The sequence below is a fragment of the Leucoraja erinacea genome, chromosome 7 (genome assembly GCF_028641065.1).
Source record: "Leucoraja erinacea ecotype New England chromosome 7, Leri_hhj_1, whole genome shotgun sequence".
Taxonomy (NCBI): Eukaryota; Metazoa; Chordata; class Chondrichthyes; order Rajiformes; family Rajidae; genus Leucoraja; species Leucoraja erinaceus.
This window is the reverse complement of record NC_073383.1, coordinates 14974673-14992068: the sequence shown is the minus strand read 5'-3', so window position 1 is coordinate 14992068 and position 17396 is coordinate 14974673. Positions and strand designations below refer to the sequence as shown.

Below are 17396 nucleotides of genomic sequence, written 5' to 3'. Positions count from 1 at the left end.
CGAAACCCTTCTTAAGACTGAATCAATAGGCTTTGTCCTATCCCCACTTGTCTTTCAGCTTTCTCCCGTCTTACTGCAAACAGTCTGAAGAAGGGTCCCAACCCAAAATGCAGTCTCTCCACCTTCTCCAGAGATGCTGCCTGACCTGCTGAGTTACTCCGGAACTTTATGTCTTGTTTTTGTAAACCGAAGTGGAACTCGGATCTAAGGCGGATGTACATAACTGCTGCGCCACTGTACCACACTAATCCCCAAATTGCAATTTGTTTACAAAAATCAATTTGCACAAGCTAAGTTTCAATGACTATTTTAGGCCATTGACCCATGTGCCTTGAGAGTTAGCCAGATTATCTGTGATGCAATTTGGGTACAAGCTAAAATGATGACAGCTCTATCCACAAGTAAAATAGACTATCCAGTCAGTCAAATTTAATGCTATCAATCACCAAGTATTGGCTGGGGATGGTGGATAAAGTATTTTACATTTCAGAAGTAGCAACGTTTACATCAGCAGCCAGAAATGAGCATTCTGATGCAAAGCTATCATCCTACTAGATATAAATCATTTGTTAAATCATACTGAAATCCTTTGCCGTCTTGATATATTGAAAGACACAGCCTGGTGGGAAACTCACAGCCACAGGGAGAAAACATGCAAACTGCACACAGTTAATACCCAAGGTCAGGATCAAACCTGGGTCTCTAATGCTGTGAGGTAGTTGCTGTCCCACACTGTCTGAAAATTTACTTTGTGAAATATGTGAAGTATATCTTCACTTAACCATTTACAATCCAAGATAGATGATCTGTTTTACTACAAGCTTAGCACTTTATCAGCTTGCTGTAATTTTTTAAAACTATAACATCCATGACCATCTGTCCAAAGGGTGTTCAGTATGCAATGCAGTAGAGCATTACATGTTATGATCTTTCCCCAAAGAGCCTCAGTGATAACTGCATCAGACTTCATTGTGTGTCTCAGTGCTAGACAATTGAATGTAGGAGTCCATAGTGCTGGCAGGGAGAATGCCTTAGACTAGAGTGCTAGGTAATCCAAAGGTTCTCTCTCACCACTTTGTGTCAATGGGTGTCCCCCAGAGCAGCCATTGAGGACACTGCCCTGTGCTGCACATCGGTTCAGGCAGATGCAACTTGTAGATGATGGCCTCTCACTCAGGTTCGAAGGGTCCGATGGAGCACCATGTTCTGCAGCCAAGCATATTAAAATAATTTTCATGCTCTGGGTCACCACATATGGTGCAGCCCACCCAACCCCTCCAATGTGCTGTCCCCAACCCCAGCCAGCAGAGCTACAATGTGCAGCTTAGGACGGAGCTCTGTATCTGTTTAAGTAGAACCCAAGAAAGTAAGTGTCTTGGTACCTTTATCTGACTTTGTAGTTAGACATTCTTCAACCTTGTGTGTTGGAACGAATTGCAGATGCCGGCTTAAACAGAAGATAGACACAAAATGTTGGTGTAAGTCAGGCAGCATCTCTGGAGAGAAGAAATAGATGACGTTTCAGGTCAAGAACCTTCTTCAGACCTCCTTTAACCTTAGTGGTTTCAGAATAGCTGAGAAAAGGCTTCATGATTTCATGTACAGATAGCTTTGGATGGCGGTTTGAAGCAATTCTTAGTCTGGATGGGTTGTACACTCAGCCCAGGTTCCTGCGGTTTAGACTGACAGCAGCAAAAGCACTGACAAAGCAGAAATAGTAGAATTGTGAATATTGTCATCATTATAGAATGCAGCAGATTTAACAGTATAAGAAAGAGAACAGGAGTTGGCCACAGTTCCTTTTTTCCTGCTAATCATCTTTTGGTCAGTATCATTTTCTGCACCAAACCCATAGAGCTTAATTTCTTCGAAATATCAAAAACCTATTGATAGCAATGTGACAAAATTTTGAGATTTTAAAAATCAAGTCTGCAATTTATCCCATCAGATAAAGCATAAAAGGAAGTTTAATTTGACACCTAATTCACTTTCATATCTCAAGTATTTAAAAAGTTATGGCCATTTTCATACTCGGAAATTAGCATCTTGTTCCCTACTGATTTTCTATGGACATAACAAAAAAGCTGTGATCGTGGACAGTCAAAAGCCCATAACTTTCTTAAACATTAAGAGAACTGAATGAAATTTTTATCAGATTATCTGAAACAAATAGAAAATAATCTTACTTGGAGCCTTCTGAAAATTAGTTAGTTACAAATATAAAACTAATCTAGATCTGAACATCTTCCATTTCTTAAGAAATGACCTGAAAAATTAAAAGAAATTCACAATAAAACATATTTTTAAATTCATTTACATTAGTTACAAATGGAAGGAATTGTAGCTATAAATTCCAATATCAGCTTCAATCCTAACTAGATCTAAATTTGTGCATCTATCCATTTACTTAAAACTTTGAAAAGGGATGATGCTAATGTAAAAATTTTTTGTCCCCTGTATAGCCCATAGAGGTCGAGGAAGGTTAATTTTTAACCTAAGCAATTATAAACCCGTTTTGAACAGCGATTTTTCCAATAGGCTTGAAACAGCCTAGGGTAAATTGCGTTTTAAACCCGCCCCCCTCTAAACGGCGCCAAAATCGCGCATACGGGCTGGGACAGATCTTCAGCGACGTTTCAGGTAGGTTTTGCAACATACCTACTATTGACCTCTTCTGTACCCAGCAACTGAATATGAAGAGCCCTAATGGGTAACCAAAAAAAATCCAAATGTGCCTTCTCTTTAGGTGCAAAACAAGTCTTTTGAACTGTTTTAAATGGCTGACTTCTTATTTTGAGGTTGCAACACTGGACACCCCAACAATGGAAATATAATCCTTGCATTTACATAGTTGAATCCCATAAGAACTTTGAATATTTATTTTTGAGATTTCCCCTCATTCTTCTCAACTCAAATTATTGACACAGTGTGCTTATTCTCTACTGATTGGACACATCTGTAACTGCAGGAAGCAACCTGGTGCACTCCAACAATTGCACGATTTCCTTAGATTAGGAAATGACACATATACACATGCAATACTACAGATGCAGTCTCACCAGTGCCCTGCATAATTCGATCTAGAGATTAAAGGTGAAAAACATTTTTCACACAGAGTGGTTAATCTGTGGAATTCTCTGCCACAGAAGGTAGTTGAGGCCAGTTCATTGGCTATATTTGAGAGGGAGTTAGTTGTGGCCCTTGTGGCTAAAGGGATCAGGGGGGATGGAGAGAAGGCAGGTACAGAATACTGAGTTGGATGATCAGCCATGATCATATTGAATGGCGGTGCAGGCTCGAAGAGCCGAATGGCCTACTCCTGCACTTAATTTCTATGTTTCTATGTTTACAGTCGTGTACTCAAATCTTGCAAAAAAGACCAACATGCCATTATATTTCCCTCTTGCTGAAGCTTCAAACTAACTTTCAGTATTTAATGTACAAGACCACCCAGGTCCTCCGAACACCAGCATATTTCAGCCACTTGCCAATTGGGGGAATGCATGCTGTCTATTTTCTCCACCGAAGAGGATGGCCTCACTTTTTTCCCCACATTATATTCCATCTGCCATGTTATTTAGTGTTTTTGTGCACGTCTCAAACCTATTTGTATCCTGCTGAATGCCCATGTTGCCGAATAGCTTTGTATTCTCAATGAACCTGGAGATATTACACCTGATCTGCGATGCAAATCATTAATATAGATTGTAAATCGCCATCATTGATCTCTGTGGCAGTGTACACTTCAGTCTTTTCAATCTGAAAACGAGTGGTTTATTCCTATTGTTTTCTGCCCATTATGCTCAAGAATGCTGGTAGACAATCCTTGGAATTTTCCTTTGATCTGCGCAACATGGATGTAAAGCTTGGAGCATTACTCTTTGATCTTAGGAAAGCTATGTTGGTGCATGTCCATATTGATAAATTGTTGTTGAACTATAGGGATGTGGTGTATTTGCGTAATGTCTTGTGTTGTATTTGATGGTATTGGATGTTAAAGAACGCTTCACCAGGCTGAATTATTCGTGGCAGATCTTAAAACAGTTTATGATATATTTGTATTCTCTGGCATTAAATCTTTCCATTACCTGCCTGAGGAATCTCCTCTTACCTTTGATAGTAAGTATCCATGATACATTCACTTTTGATAGTCTGTGGCATCCTTCATTAAAGATTCCGTACAATTGTCAAAGACCACAGAGAACACCGTGCACAGCCATGTTTAACAATTCCATTGCAGATCATCTGCCAGCCATAAAAAACACAGCTCTATTAAATACTTCAGGCTAACTTTAGATAATGCTAGCCATTGACGATACTGGCTCTCCCACTGAGATACACAACCTTTGAGCAGCTCGGTTAATGTGGACTGCTCATGTAAATACTTAGGTTGGCAAAGGAACTGTGCTGCATTCCAAGGGCATGGTTTATTGAGCATTATGATTCTGCAGCCCTGGGGGTTATTTGATTATTTGGTTTGCTTGCATAAGTTACGGCACTAAATTGGGAGTTCTGGTTTGCTCAAATGCAAACAAAGCTGGCTAACTGTGTGGGGAATGTCACGTGTTATGTCTTTATTGCTGACTTCAAAATTCTGTCTAGTCTTTATTTCCATCAACTAGGATGAATCAAACACCAAAGAACCAATCAGATCACATTAGTTTATTGTCATAGATACCAGGCTGCAATGACATTCCTTGTTTTCATGAAGCTCATAGAGTAAACACCATATGAAAATGATAGATGCAATAAATGCAGCTATGGATACAGAACAGCAGTCTGGTACAAAGATAGTATTGCAATCTGAAATTGAGCACGATAAATACTAAATTCCACCGACAGAATAACTGAATGGGATGGAGTCAAGAGTATGTGACAGCACCACTGCAAAGGAAATGTGAAACCTCCTTCTTCCTGTGTATGGCGCGCACAGCCTAAAGTTGTAGGTCAACTTGTTCTATTTGATCTTATTTGTGCACGTCCGGTTGATTGCCTTGGTCGAAACAAGGTGGACCACGTGAAGGCTGCAATCTCCCACCCCATGTGAAACCTGATTGGTGTAGGAGTTCAAGAGCCACGAGGAAATGTTGATCTAACGTTGGCACGTCTGGGCTTTCAAACTCCTGTATCTTCTCCCAGAAGATGGACGAGGGAAAAGGGGATAGCCAGAGTTGCCGATACTTCCTGATGCAATGCACCATGAAGATGGGCTAGGTGGAAGGAAGTGACAAGCCTGTGGTGGACAGAGAGCTGTATTCACCACCCTCTTCAGGCAGGTTCAGGCAGTCAGGAGCAGAGTACAGTCACTCCCCAACTTGCATAAGGGTTGCCTTCCATGAACCCTCATGTAAGTCAGATTTTATGCGTGCCGGAATCGCCAACTCTATGTCCGTTTCCGTACACTGCCCAAAATAACTCATTGAGAGTATTGACTCAAACCGCATGTCAATGCTGTTGCACTATTGCTCGCTAACTCGGCAGCGTTCAGATGCAACTGGGGAGCAGCTAATGATTCCAAACCTCACCACAGCATCCGTGGAGGAAATGTAAACCCATGTCCTCTAGAGATGCTGCTTAACGTGCTGAGTTACTCCAGCACTTAGTGTTTCACTCAAGTTACTTGTTCCGATTCACTGTGACACTTTCTGCAGTGTGTGGCCTTCTGGGTAAGTGGCGTCACTATTTCCAGCTTTTTTCCGATGTAAACTTTAGTGATCGTGCAGTGTGGAAATTACAAACCACCTTGATTGCACTAGGGACAGAGTACAGAATTGTTTATGTTAGTGTGAGTTTACATAAGTCGGGTAATGTCTGTAGCTACCATATCAGCCCGAGATGCATCTCATTAGAATACTTTCCATGATACATCTACTAAAGTTCTAGAGAATCCTTATGGACCAGCCAATTCATCCAAGGTGCTAAATAAACTCAATTCCATGATGCTCTTTCTGTCGCACCAAGGCAGCGTGAGGAATCAGGTGAGGTTGCGAACATGTCAACGTACGTGATGTCGTTGCCCATTTCTAAAGCAGCTCTGTTGATAAGGACTTGCATGTGTTCATCTCACCCACTTCCCCACTCCCCCCCCCCCCCTCTCCCCAGTTAAGTCAACATGCAACTTTTTTTTTGCTGACATTAAGGACTTCATTGCAATTCTGACACCATGACACAAAACTATTATATAATGTCAGAAAAGTGTTAAGCCTTGTCACTTGTTAATTGTATTGGCAAATTGCCTCAATTAAAATAATTTCTCTTTTATAAGCGGATGCAATCATTCTTATGCTTAATTTTGTCCTTGAACATTTTTGTCCCTCCTTCCTGAACAGGTAGTAAATGCTCCACTAGATTGTAAATGAATATATCGGAAAAATAAGTTTTGAATAAATTTGGATCACCTTGGATTGTCTTGTATTGTCAATTGGCAAGGTAAGGAAATTGGTGATGAGGAAAGAAAATGATTGCAAAGTTGAACAATTATTAAGTGGTCATCTATAATTTGCAAATTTTAATTATATTTTTGAAGTTTCATCTCGGTCACACTTCATTTTTTTGTATTATGTATCTACACAGACCACCAGAAAGAAACGGATAAATTCCTACATTAAAGAATATATATTAATTAAGCTTAATGAAGTGAGTCTTGTGCCCATGAAATGAAAACAAAAATGAAGTGGTTTGGTGAGACAAGCAGAGCAAAGTACCTTGGGTAAAAATGCAAATACCAGTGCAATACTAAAGCATACAGATTGGAAAGTTTCAGATTACGGGCCTGAAATGCCCGTAATTATACTTAACTGACACAGAAAAAGCAATGCAGTTGTTTATAGTACAATACGATACGATACGATAGAAATGTATTTATCCCAGGAGGGAAATTGATCTGCCATTCGGAATAAAAACACAAAATACATGAAACATTAAATTAAAGTGACGAGTGGAAAGGATTGGGGACGTGCAAAGATTGGGGAGGGGGTGAAGGGAAGTCAGTCTCCGTCTATCCCACAACAGAATGGGGAGGAGTTGTCTGATTTGATAGCCACAGGGAAGAAGTCACTCCTGTGGCATTCTGTGCTGCATCGTGGTGGAACCAGTCTGCTGCTGAAGGTGCTCCTCAGGTTGACCAGTGTGTCATGGAGGGGGTGAGCTGTATTGTCCAGGATGCTCCACAGTTTGAGGAGCATCCTCCCCTCGATCACTAAAGACCACCTCACATGAATCCAACTCCACCCCTAAGATGGAGCCAGCCTTCCTGATGAGTTTGTTGATCCTATTGGCATCTGCAAACTTCACCCCAGCACACGGCAGTGAAGTAGATGGCACTGGCTACCACCGATTGGTAGAATATTTGCAGCATCTTACTGCAGATGTTGAAGGAGCAGAGCCTTCTCTAAAAGTACAGCCTGCTCTGACCCTTCTTCTACAGGGTTTAGAATACCTATGAGCAGTGATAATTCCAGTGTGGCATTTCAATGATTTCTGGTCAGTGATCCATATTGCAGAATACATGTGTGGCTATCTGGTGAGCACAGTTTAAGAATTGTTTTGGTGTATTTTGATGCATTTTGAGCAGTCATTTTCAAGGTTCACATATTAAAGATATCCTTCCATGCAAGTCAAAGTTTATGTTGTATGTTTCATTTAATTGGTCAATGTGTTTACAATCTTTTTATTGGAAGCAATGTACATACATCTGAATCAAGATATGCAAAATAATACATTTAGTGTACAACTTCTTTTTTTTTTAAACTTTAACCAGTAATAGAAAAAGAGAAGAATGAGGATAATAGTGAAGTGTAGTCCGCAGTAGTTGGCGTTAAATGAATGATGATGGTTAAGTAAACTGCGTGCTTGAAAGTGTGTTAAAAGAAAAAAAAAAAAAAAAAACTCCATTACCATCTATTAAGAAGTGACCTGTCGGGCATGTAAAGTGTGTAATGCAGTTAATAGTTTTGAAATTATATTCAGGGGTAACTCTGAATTATTTTTCAATCCGACAGAAATAAGTTGGGGAAAAGAAAAGCATGTGGCACAATTAATGGTACTTTAAGTAAATCGTTAAACATGTTGCATTCAGTCTAATTCATGGCAATGGTCTGGCTGCAATTGACATTTACCAAAGTGATGTCATGCATGACTTGGTGCCTTTAATCACCGTTGCTGTGTCTTATGCCCCATAGTTGTGTCACGTGGCTCTGTGTGTGCATGCATGCGAGTATGTATTGCTCTGATCGAGGGGAAAATTTGTTCACCCGGCTGCACCATATAATTCCAGTCATTTCTTGTAAGTTGCAATGGTACTGGTGTGTTAGCTAATATTGCTTTTGAGGCATGTAAACAATTTAATATCTTAACTATGGCATATTAATGTTTAGGATATTGCAGGACATATTTGTGATTATTTGGCAGAGTCTATAGGTTACATCTTGCAAAAGTCTTCCAATAGTACCTGGCTCCAACATTTTCTCAGCGAGTTCCATATTTCAACCATCCTGTGGGTAAAAATATTGTCCTCAAATCCTCTCTAGGTTGCCTACCACTTACAGTATCTTAAAACTTTCCCTCATAAACACTTCTGCTAAACGCGAAAGTTTCTCAATAACCACCCTTTCCCTGCCTCACATTATTTAGTTTGCTCTTTCAGGTCATCTTTGGCCTTCTCCTTTCAAAATAAAGCAAAGTATGTCCACCCAGCCTCTCCTATCCAGGTAATATCCTGGTGAATCTCTGTGTCCTCTGCAATCGCACCCTTGAGTGTGGCAGCCAGAACTGTACGCTGTTCTCCAGCTGTAGGCTAAAGAAAGTTTTGTATAATTCTAAACAACAAATATATTTTGAACTGTAGCCACGTTTGGAGATACTGAGCTGAACTGTGCTAGGTGCAGCCAGTGGTGCTGGAGTGAACCATGGACTCACAGGTATTCCTCTGTAAATAATGCCTGGACATTGTGCAGCCCTGTTGTTAATGTGGAAAATGTTGAGTGAAACATTTCGCCACATTTGTTCTTGTGCCTTGTACGTAGATTAGTAGTAGAGCCCTATTTTGTTGGGAATACCATAGTATACCATTATGCTAATCTATCTCTCTAATTGAATGCCACATCAACCTGGGATGAGATCAGATTCTCCATTCATTTTGCCTCGAAGTTAGAAGGATAGGTAAATTGATAACTTTTTTGAATTTATTTTTTTTACAGTTATTTTCATTCTGATGCTTTAAATGTCTCTGAGTATTTGACAGGAGACAAAGCTTTGCCTCCTGTAAAAGGCTTTTGGTGTTGCTGGGGCAGGACTGCACCACCTGACCACTGTTGTGACCTTGCTGGAAGTCTCCAGATATGGATGGCCAGCATGATTGTTACTTCACATTCACATTGGGAAAGTGCAGATGTGGGGTACTGCACTTGGAATATAGGCTGGTGTCCAGGCTGATTCATCTTGATTAGGTTATTTAAGAATGATGTAGATATAAATAACGTTTCAAAGGAGGAGTGTGTGATGAAGAAGGTTGTAGACCTTGGGGCCTTGGCTGTTAAAGTGGCTGCGATTATCATAGGAGGCCAAATTTCAAGAAGAAATTAAGTCTTTGCAGGTTGGTCAGAAGATCCAAGATGAAGAGGAGGCAAGGCAATTGAGAGTTTTTAAAATGACCACAACAATTTCAAAATTGATGTACTCCTTAACATAGAGTCAATCCAGATCAACAAGTGCAAGTATGATTGGTGAACAGTTAACATCGCTACGCAAGTAGGTTGCGAAGGCAAGGATTCTCACAACATTTAAGTATCTGGATGACCACTTGAATCACCAAAATATTAGAAGGCTGTGAATCAGGTGCCAGTAAATGTATACATGACTACTTGATGATCAGCAAGGACTCATTGTGCTAACGGCCCTGTTTCTGTACTATATAGTTCTCTTCCTCTCTGTGATGCAGAGCTTTGGATAGCTTTAACTTGCAGCAGGTAGGATCAACCAGGAGCGGTTGTTGAAGGTAACTAGATGGTAGTTTCAACAGTAAATGAGTCAAGACAGAGGCACAAGTTGGCCGTGTTACACAAATAAAAATTGGCCATTTTGGTGATAAACAGAACTCTTCAGGGTTCATCTCCGAATCAAATACAACCAAAGTGTTTGCACAGTCTGACTGAGCCACAAATGGTTGCCAGAGTGCATAGTTTGTGACAAGGAATAAATACAATATTCCTGAACATTTCAGTCTTCCAAAATGTGTGTCGGAGGAAACGTCTGCTCATTCAACAGGATGACATTTGTGAGAATGGAGAGTTATTGAGTTGTGATAGTGAAATAGGTCTATTGTCATCAATGGGCAGTGTACAGATGAGAAATAGGAGTGAACATGAGTCACGAATAGTTACAGTGCAGGCTTGTTAAGGTAATTTACTGTTTAAGAATGAGTAGATGAGATTGCAGGAAGTCAGATTGGTCTGTTGCCAGATTAATGTCAATGGAGAGGTGGTTGGAGAAGATAGTGTGATAAATTAATTCCAAAACTAGGTCGAAAAGAATGAAAAATGATAGATTAGATTTATCACAATACATAGATTTTTCCTTTGTGGCTTTGTGTCGTAGCTGTTACAAAGCCAGAAACATGATTAATTAGATTCCAACATGGAATTCTGCGGACAGGAGAATTTGAGAGGTTTCACACCTCCTTTTGTAGGACTGAAGAAAGTTTTTTTTCTTCTCCCAAGAGCTTGAAAGAAGTGAGGTTTCAAGAGCTTTAAGAATTGTGTTAATACCATATTTGAATGAGAAGTTTTAAGAAAAAGAAACGTAACAATATTAGTAAGGATGTGAACCAGGAGGTTATTGGGAGGCTAATGGTCTTTGGAGTATGTATTATAATGGCAAAGGAGTTGAAGGAGCCAGAGGGGGTTCTTGTATCCAAGACGAGCTCACAGAAGGTATAACTAGAGAGCAAAGGGAGTTTTTAAGTCAGAAAATTAACTCTGCGGTTAATAAGATCCTGGCTTCTTGGCTTTAGAAGAGAAATTAATGGCAACATTAAATGCTCAAAATTAGTTAGTGCATTGAAATGAGAGTTATAATGATGTACTCTGCCTCATTATAGCCTCGCATTAAATCTTTTAGCAATTCCAATGAACTTCACCCAGAGCAGATAAATTTTAACTTCACTTTGATGTTCAAGCATTTACCTTGTTAATTTTTAGAAAATAGTTATTTTATGCAAATAACTTTTCAGATATTTTTATTTCCGTACAGCGCAGAACCATCAACCTATAAAAGTTTAATTCTGCAATATAATACTGCTCAAAACTTGTTAGAATCTAGCAAAATATTAATTATTCCAGAGTAACCTTAATTAACTTTTGAACTGCATTTTTAAGTAATTCTAATCTCTACATTGCAAAGTTATGTCAATTAATGTTATGATTTGTACCTTTCGAGATGTATTACTGGTAGCTCAGCAGTTTAAGAACCTTTTATACAAATGCTATCTGAGAGGATGTATTTGAAGAGAGATTGCCGTAGGAAGATATCCCTGAGCTTTAATTCAGATTTGTTGATATCATACATGAAGACTTACAACAAACAACTTTTGCTCACTGCTTGATGTTGAAAATTACTGAATTAACACTGGTGTTTGATTAAATTACTGGATTGTTCTGGGGGGTGAAAAATGATTGCATAATAATTTGTTTCATCTGTTATTTTCAGAAAAAACTACTCAGCACCACTGATATTTCTGCTGAACATTTACCAACATGAACCGGGCTTTTAGTAGAAAAAAAGGTAGGTGGATGTTTTCTTGTATCATCAACTTGACAGCCAAGGTAATATATGTGCTTTCGGCTGTTGCATTAATTTCTGTGAACACCAATCCAATATCTTAAACAACGAGCTTGTCTTCCTACAATTAGATTATTCAAGTAATCTCAACAAATATAAAATCTATCAAGAAACGTATTATGCCTTAAGAATAAAGATTTTGAAAATAGTATATTTCAAACTTTATTCAAAGTTTAATACAAAAATAGTATATTCAAGTTTGAAATATACTATTTTGAAAATCTTTATTCTTAAGGCATAATGCTTATCTTGATAGATTTTAGGAGACGCATGGTAAATTTAAATAATGGTTATTACCATACATTTTGGACTTGCAAGTTGTGTGGTCAGGTACTATACCATAGCAGCTATTGTATGTATTTTCTTTCCCCATTTGCAAATGGTGCTTTGGTACCTTATGTTGATTCATTAGACTTCATAGTTGAACATGCATGCACAATCTCAGCTGGCACCTCAGCATAAGATGTCCCATGCTGTACAGTCCCAATGCCATTTTTAGAATGAGCTACTAAACTAAGCCCATCATTCCTGCCTCAGATGACTATCTCAGGGGTAGAACATTCCACTGCAATCCTGGCAAACAGTCCTCCCATATTCAACAAGACCAAAATTGACTAACACGACTGTTTATCTCATTTGCTAATTGCAGCTTCGTGCTGTGTTCATGTAATGTGCAGCATTTACTTATGTAACTAGCTATGCTCTAAAATAATTTTGAGTTTAGTGGGTGGATATATTTTTGAGGATCTACTGAAATCCCTATCTCTTTGCACCATGCCAGCTGTTGATAAATGAGCTCCAGTTTCTAAACAATGGTGGGTTAGACTATCATACATATGACATTGCTGCATGTATATTATAGTATGGAAACAGAGACTCTTCGGACCAACTTGTCCACGCTGATCAGGGTGGTTCCATTTTCCTGCATTTGGCTTGTATCCCTTCAAACCTTTCCTATCCATATACTGTTTAAATGCATTTTAAATGTTGTGGTTGCACCTGCCTCATGCAGCTCTTTCCATCTATCCGTAACCCACTGTGTGGAAAAACCTACCCCTCGGGTTCCTATTAAATCTTTCCCTCCTTACCTTAAACTGATGACCTCTCATCATTTGATTCCCATACCTGGATCAGAAAGACTCTGTACATTCGACCTAACTATTCCTTTCATGATTTTATACACCTCTTTTAGATCATCCCTCAACCTCCTGCACTGAACGGAATAATATTTTAGACTGCCCAACCCCCCAGGCCCTTGAGTCCATGCAACATCCTCATAAATCTTCTCTGCATTTTTTTTTCAGCTTAATGGCATCTTTCTTATAGCAGGGTGAACAAAACAGAACACAATACTCCCAGGGCAGCCTCCTGTACAACGGTAACAAAACGTCCGAACATCTAAACTCGATTCTTTGGCTGATTAAGGCCAGTTTAGCAAAAGCCTTTACATCATACTGTCTGCCAGTGACACCACTTTCAGGGAACTGTATATTTGTATTTTTAGATCCTTGTGAGCTATTACGCTTCCCAGGTCCTATCATTCAATGTGAAAGTCCTGCTCTGATTTATCATCCCAAAATGTAATACCTCAATTAACTGAATATTGCTCAGCTGATCAACATCCCACTGTAATTTTAATTTAGTTTCGAGATACAGTGCGGAAACAGGCCCTTCGGCCCACCAAGTCCGCGCCTACCAGCGATTCCCACACATTAACACTACCCTACACACTCCAGGGACAATTTACACTTACACCAAGCCAATTAACCTACAAACCTATACGCCTTTGTAGTGTGGGAGGAAACCAATCTCGGATAATACCTACGCGGTCAAGGGGAGAACGTACAAACTCCATAAGGACAGTACTCATAATCAGGATTGAGCCCGGATCTCTGGCGCTGCAAGCGCACTAAGGCAGCAGCTCTACCGCTGCGCAACCGTGCCGCCCTTCATAACCACATTCACTGTCTATGATATCACTTACTTTGGCCATATGCAAACTCGTCTTGTGCATTCTCATTACAATCATTGACCTGGATGACAAATGGGACCATCACCGATCCCTGAAGCACGCCACGAGTCACAGGCCTCCAGTTAAAAAAAACAGCCTACCATGAAGTTAATTCTTTAACCAGTTAGCTAGCTGTGCCTGAATCACATGCCTAACCTTTCAGAGTAAGCCTACCATGCGGAACCTTAATAAAGGCTTTGCTGAAGTTCATGTAGACGATGTCTACAGTTCTGTCATCATCAAACTCTTGCTTACTGCAAAAAAAACAATGAAATTCATGAGACACAAGGCCCCATGTCACAAACATATGCTAATCAATTCCTGTCTTTCCAAATAAAGATATATCTTATCCCTCAGAATCCTCTCCAGTAATCTCTCCTCCTCTCCTGCCACAGATGTTAGGCTTACTGGTAAAAGATGTTAGGTTTACAGGGTGGCTCTGTGGTGCTGCCGTGAAGTTGCTGCTTAACAGCTTCAGAGACCCAGGTTTGATCCTGACTATAGGTGCCATCGGTATGGAGTTTGTACATTCTCCCTGTGACCACGTGGCTTTCCTCCGAGTTCTCCGGTTTTATCCCATCTTCCAAAAACATACAGGTTAATTGGTTAATTTACCTCTGTAAATTGTAAATTGTCTCCAGTGTGTAGGATAGTGCTAGTGTGCAGGGTAATCGCTGATTGGCACGGACTCAGCGGGCCGAAGGGTTCGTTGCCATGCTGTATCTCTAAAGTCTAAAGTTCCCAGGTTTTCCTTTGCAGCCTTTAAATGGAGGCACAACATTAGCCACCCTCCAGTCTAACAAAGATTCATAAATCTCAGCCAGGGCTCTTGCAATTTCTTTCCACCATGACCAGAGATCCAACTGTTCAAGAGCAGGAGATTTGTCTACCATACACCTTCAGAGCTCCAGCACCTCCTCAACTATAACACGGGCAGTCCTGATGGCATCTCCATTGGTCAGTTGGATCGTTTGTTATTAGCCCCTCTAACTTTTCAAATCATTCTTTATGAAGAACGCATGCAGTAAATTAGCAAATTAAGTACCTCTGGCGTACAGATGATGAATTTCCAATCATTATCCTATGTTGATTTTTCTCCAATCTGTTCCTACCTGTTTTCAGCTCCAATCTACAGTATCTTCATTCTGCAGTAATAGAAATTAGATAATTTCCCTGCGGGGAATAATCTACAGTTGAAATTGCCTCTAATTATATGCTTGTTTATTTCAAAGCCAATATTTTCTGAGTAATCTGGTCTGCTCTTCCAATGCAGCCACCCAGTGATTATGTGATGTACAGTAACTGCTGATATTGGTACAATTCCACCAGGTCAAAGGTGACCAGTTTGCAAAATTCCAAAGGGGACTGGCAAGCAGTATATCATCTGGCCACTCATTGCTGAAGAAGGTCATTCACAAAGTTGCCAGCTACTTCACTGCTTGTATCAGTATAGTCTGTGTATCAGTGGGTGAGCACCCCTTTCATTGATCCCAGGAAGAATGAGGTTTCTGCTCCTTCTAGGAGTAGGCGGGAAGGTGTTGAGTGGTTCAGGTGTACTAAGGTGGAAAAAGCCTAAATGGCTGTTGGGGGAACTGGGTTAGAGTGGAGGGAATCAGGGAAGGAAAGTATTGCTAGGTTTTGGCAGGAGGCTGTGGATGCAGTTTGAGAGGATACATTTTAAAGAGGAAAATAATTTTTGTGAATATTGATTTTAATATATCCATCCTCGCAAGTGATTGCTGTGGAAAATCTTGAATTTTCTCAGACTTGTTCTCCCACCTCCATATATGCCTCTCCCCACATCTACCACCAGCACAAGACCACCAACGCCGGCACTTGCCAATATAAAAACAACAGAGAAACTTCTCAAAAACTTCATAAGAGTTGTACAACATGATAACAGACCCTTTGGCCCAATTCATCCATTCCCACCGAAATGTCTTTCTGCACAGTGGTTTAGTTTAGTTTAGTTTATTGTCACGTGCACCAAGGTACAGTGAAAAGCTTTTATTGTGGGCTAACCAGTCAGCAGAAAGACAATACAATTACTAAAGAGCCATTTACAGTGTACAGATACATGATATAGGAGTAACGTTTAGCCAGAAAAGTCCGATCAAGGATAGTTTGAGGGTCACCAAATAGGTAGATAGTAGTTCAGCACTACTCTCTGGTTATGGTAGTATGGTTTAGTTGTCTGATCACAGTTGGGTAGAAACTGTCCCTGAATCTGGAGGTGTGCGTTTTCACACTTCCAAAGCTTATGCCTGATGGGAGAGGGGAGACGAGGGAGTGCCCAGGGTCAGCTGCTGGCCTTGCTGAGTCAGCATGAGATATAAATGTAATCAATAGAAGGGAGGTTGGTTTGTGTGATGGTCTGGGCTGCATCCACAATTCACTGCAATTTCCAATGGTCCAGGATGGATCTGTTCCCAAATCAAGCTGTGATGCATTTTGATAAAATGCTTTCTATAGTGCAACTACAGATGCTGGTTTAAACCCAAGAGGACACAGAAAGCTGGAGTACTCAGCGAGTCAGGCAGCAGCTCTGGAGAAAAGGAATAGATGATGTGGGTAGAAATCCTTCTTCAGACGCTGCCTGGCCCGCTGAGTTACTCCAGCTTTCTGTGTCTGTCTTCTGTCTATCTACCCAAATCCCTCTAAAACTTAACTGTCCAAATGTCTTTTAAATTTTGTAATTTTATCTGCCTCTGTTAGCACCTCCAGCAGCTCATTCCATATATTCATCATGTTTTGTGTCAACAAATGTGTCCTTGAATCTCTTTTAAATATTTCCCCTCCACCTTAAGCCAAACTGCCTATGACCAAAAATGAGCAATTAATAATTGAGATTAGCAGTGTAGGGATTTGTTACATTGCTTCCCATTACATGGTAACCACAATCAATACTTGGGAAGGTCACAAAGATAGACATAAAATGCTGGAGTAACTCAGCGGGACAGGCAGCATCTCTGGAGAGAAAGAATAGGTGACGTTTCAGGTCGAGACCCTTCTTCAGACTCAGTCATGTGGTCTGTCCTGGCACATGTTTTTGGTGTGTGATCATTGATCCTCCTAGAGTTGTCAAAGATTGCAGACCAGTACTGCTTTTGACTGCCAACGTTGGATAAACGAGAGGTGGCTCTCCGGTGAAACAATGTAGTCGGAATACTTGCCCTTTGATAGAAACTCTTTTGGGGCCCTAATTATTTCTTATTATTAATAATCAGTTTAATTTGCATATTCCTCATTTCTTATCCTTTAACCCATTACCCATTAATGTTGGCTTTTGTGAAATAATTTTAAGTGATTTGCTATTATGAGGGAGCTGGATTAAAGTAGGGGACATGGAATTCAAAGTTAGATGAAAAGATTAAAGCAAGCTGAGCATTTTTATTTTAAGTGCAAAGAATAAAGATAAATGATAGTAATGAAAATCTCAGAACATAAAAGAGAATAAAATTGGAAATGCATGGTTCTCTCAATAAAATTCAAATGCTCAAATTATTTTTGAAAAATAACACATTTTTAATGTGATTAATGTTCATTATTT

At 39.9% G+C, this 17396-nt stretch overlaps 1 protein-coding gene across 6 annotated transcripts in view; it reads left to right on the top strand.

The window, feature by feature from the left end:
- gulp1b (GULP PTB domain containing engulfment adaptor 1b) overlaps positions 1-17396 on the top strand; it is a 317776-nt gene that overhangs the window by 178949 nt on the left and 121431 nt on the right. For 5 of the 6 annotated variants that reach the window (XM_055637822.1, XM_055637816.1, XM_055637817.1 and 2 more), the window contains one exon: positions 11704-11778. In XM_055637822.1, coding sequence (XP_055493797.1) covers positions 11751-11778 — 28 coding nt within the window. In that variant the 5' untranslated portion in view covers positions 11704-11750. Of the gene's footprint in view, positions 1-6351; positions 6430-11703; positions 11779-17396 lie in introns of those variants that run through there. The other variant, XM_055637820.1, reaches the window with a different exon arrangement.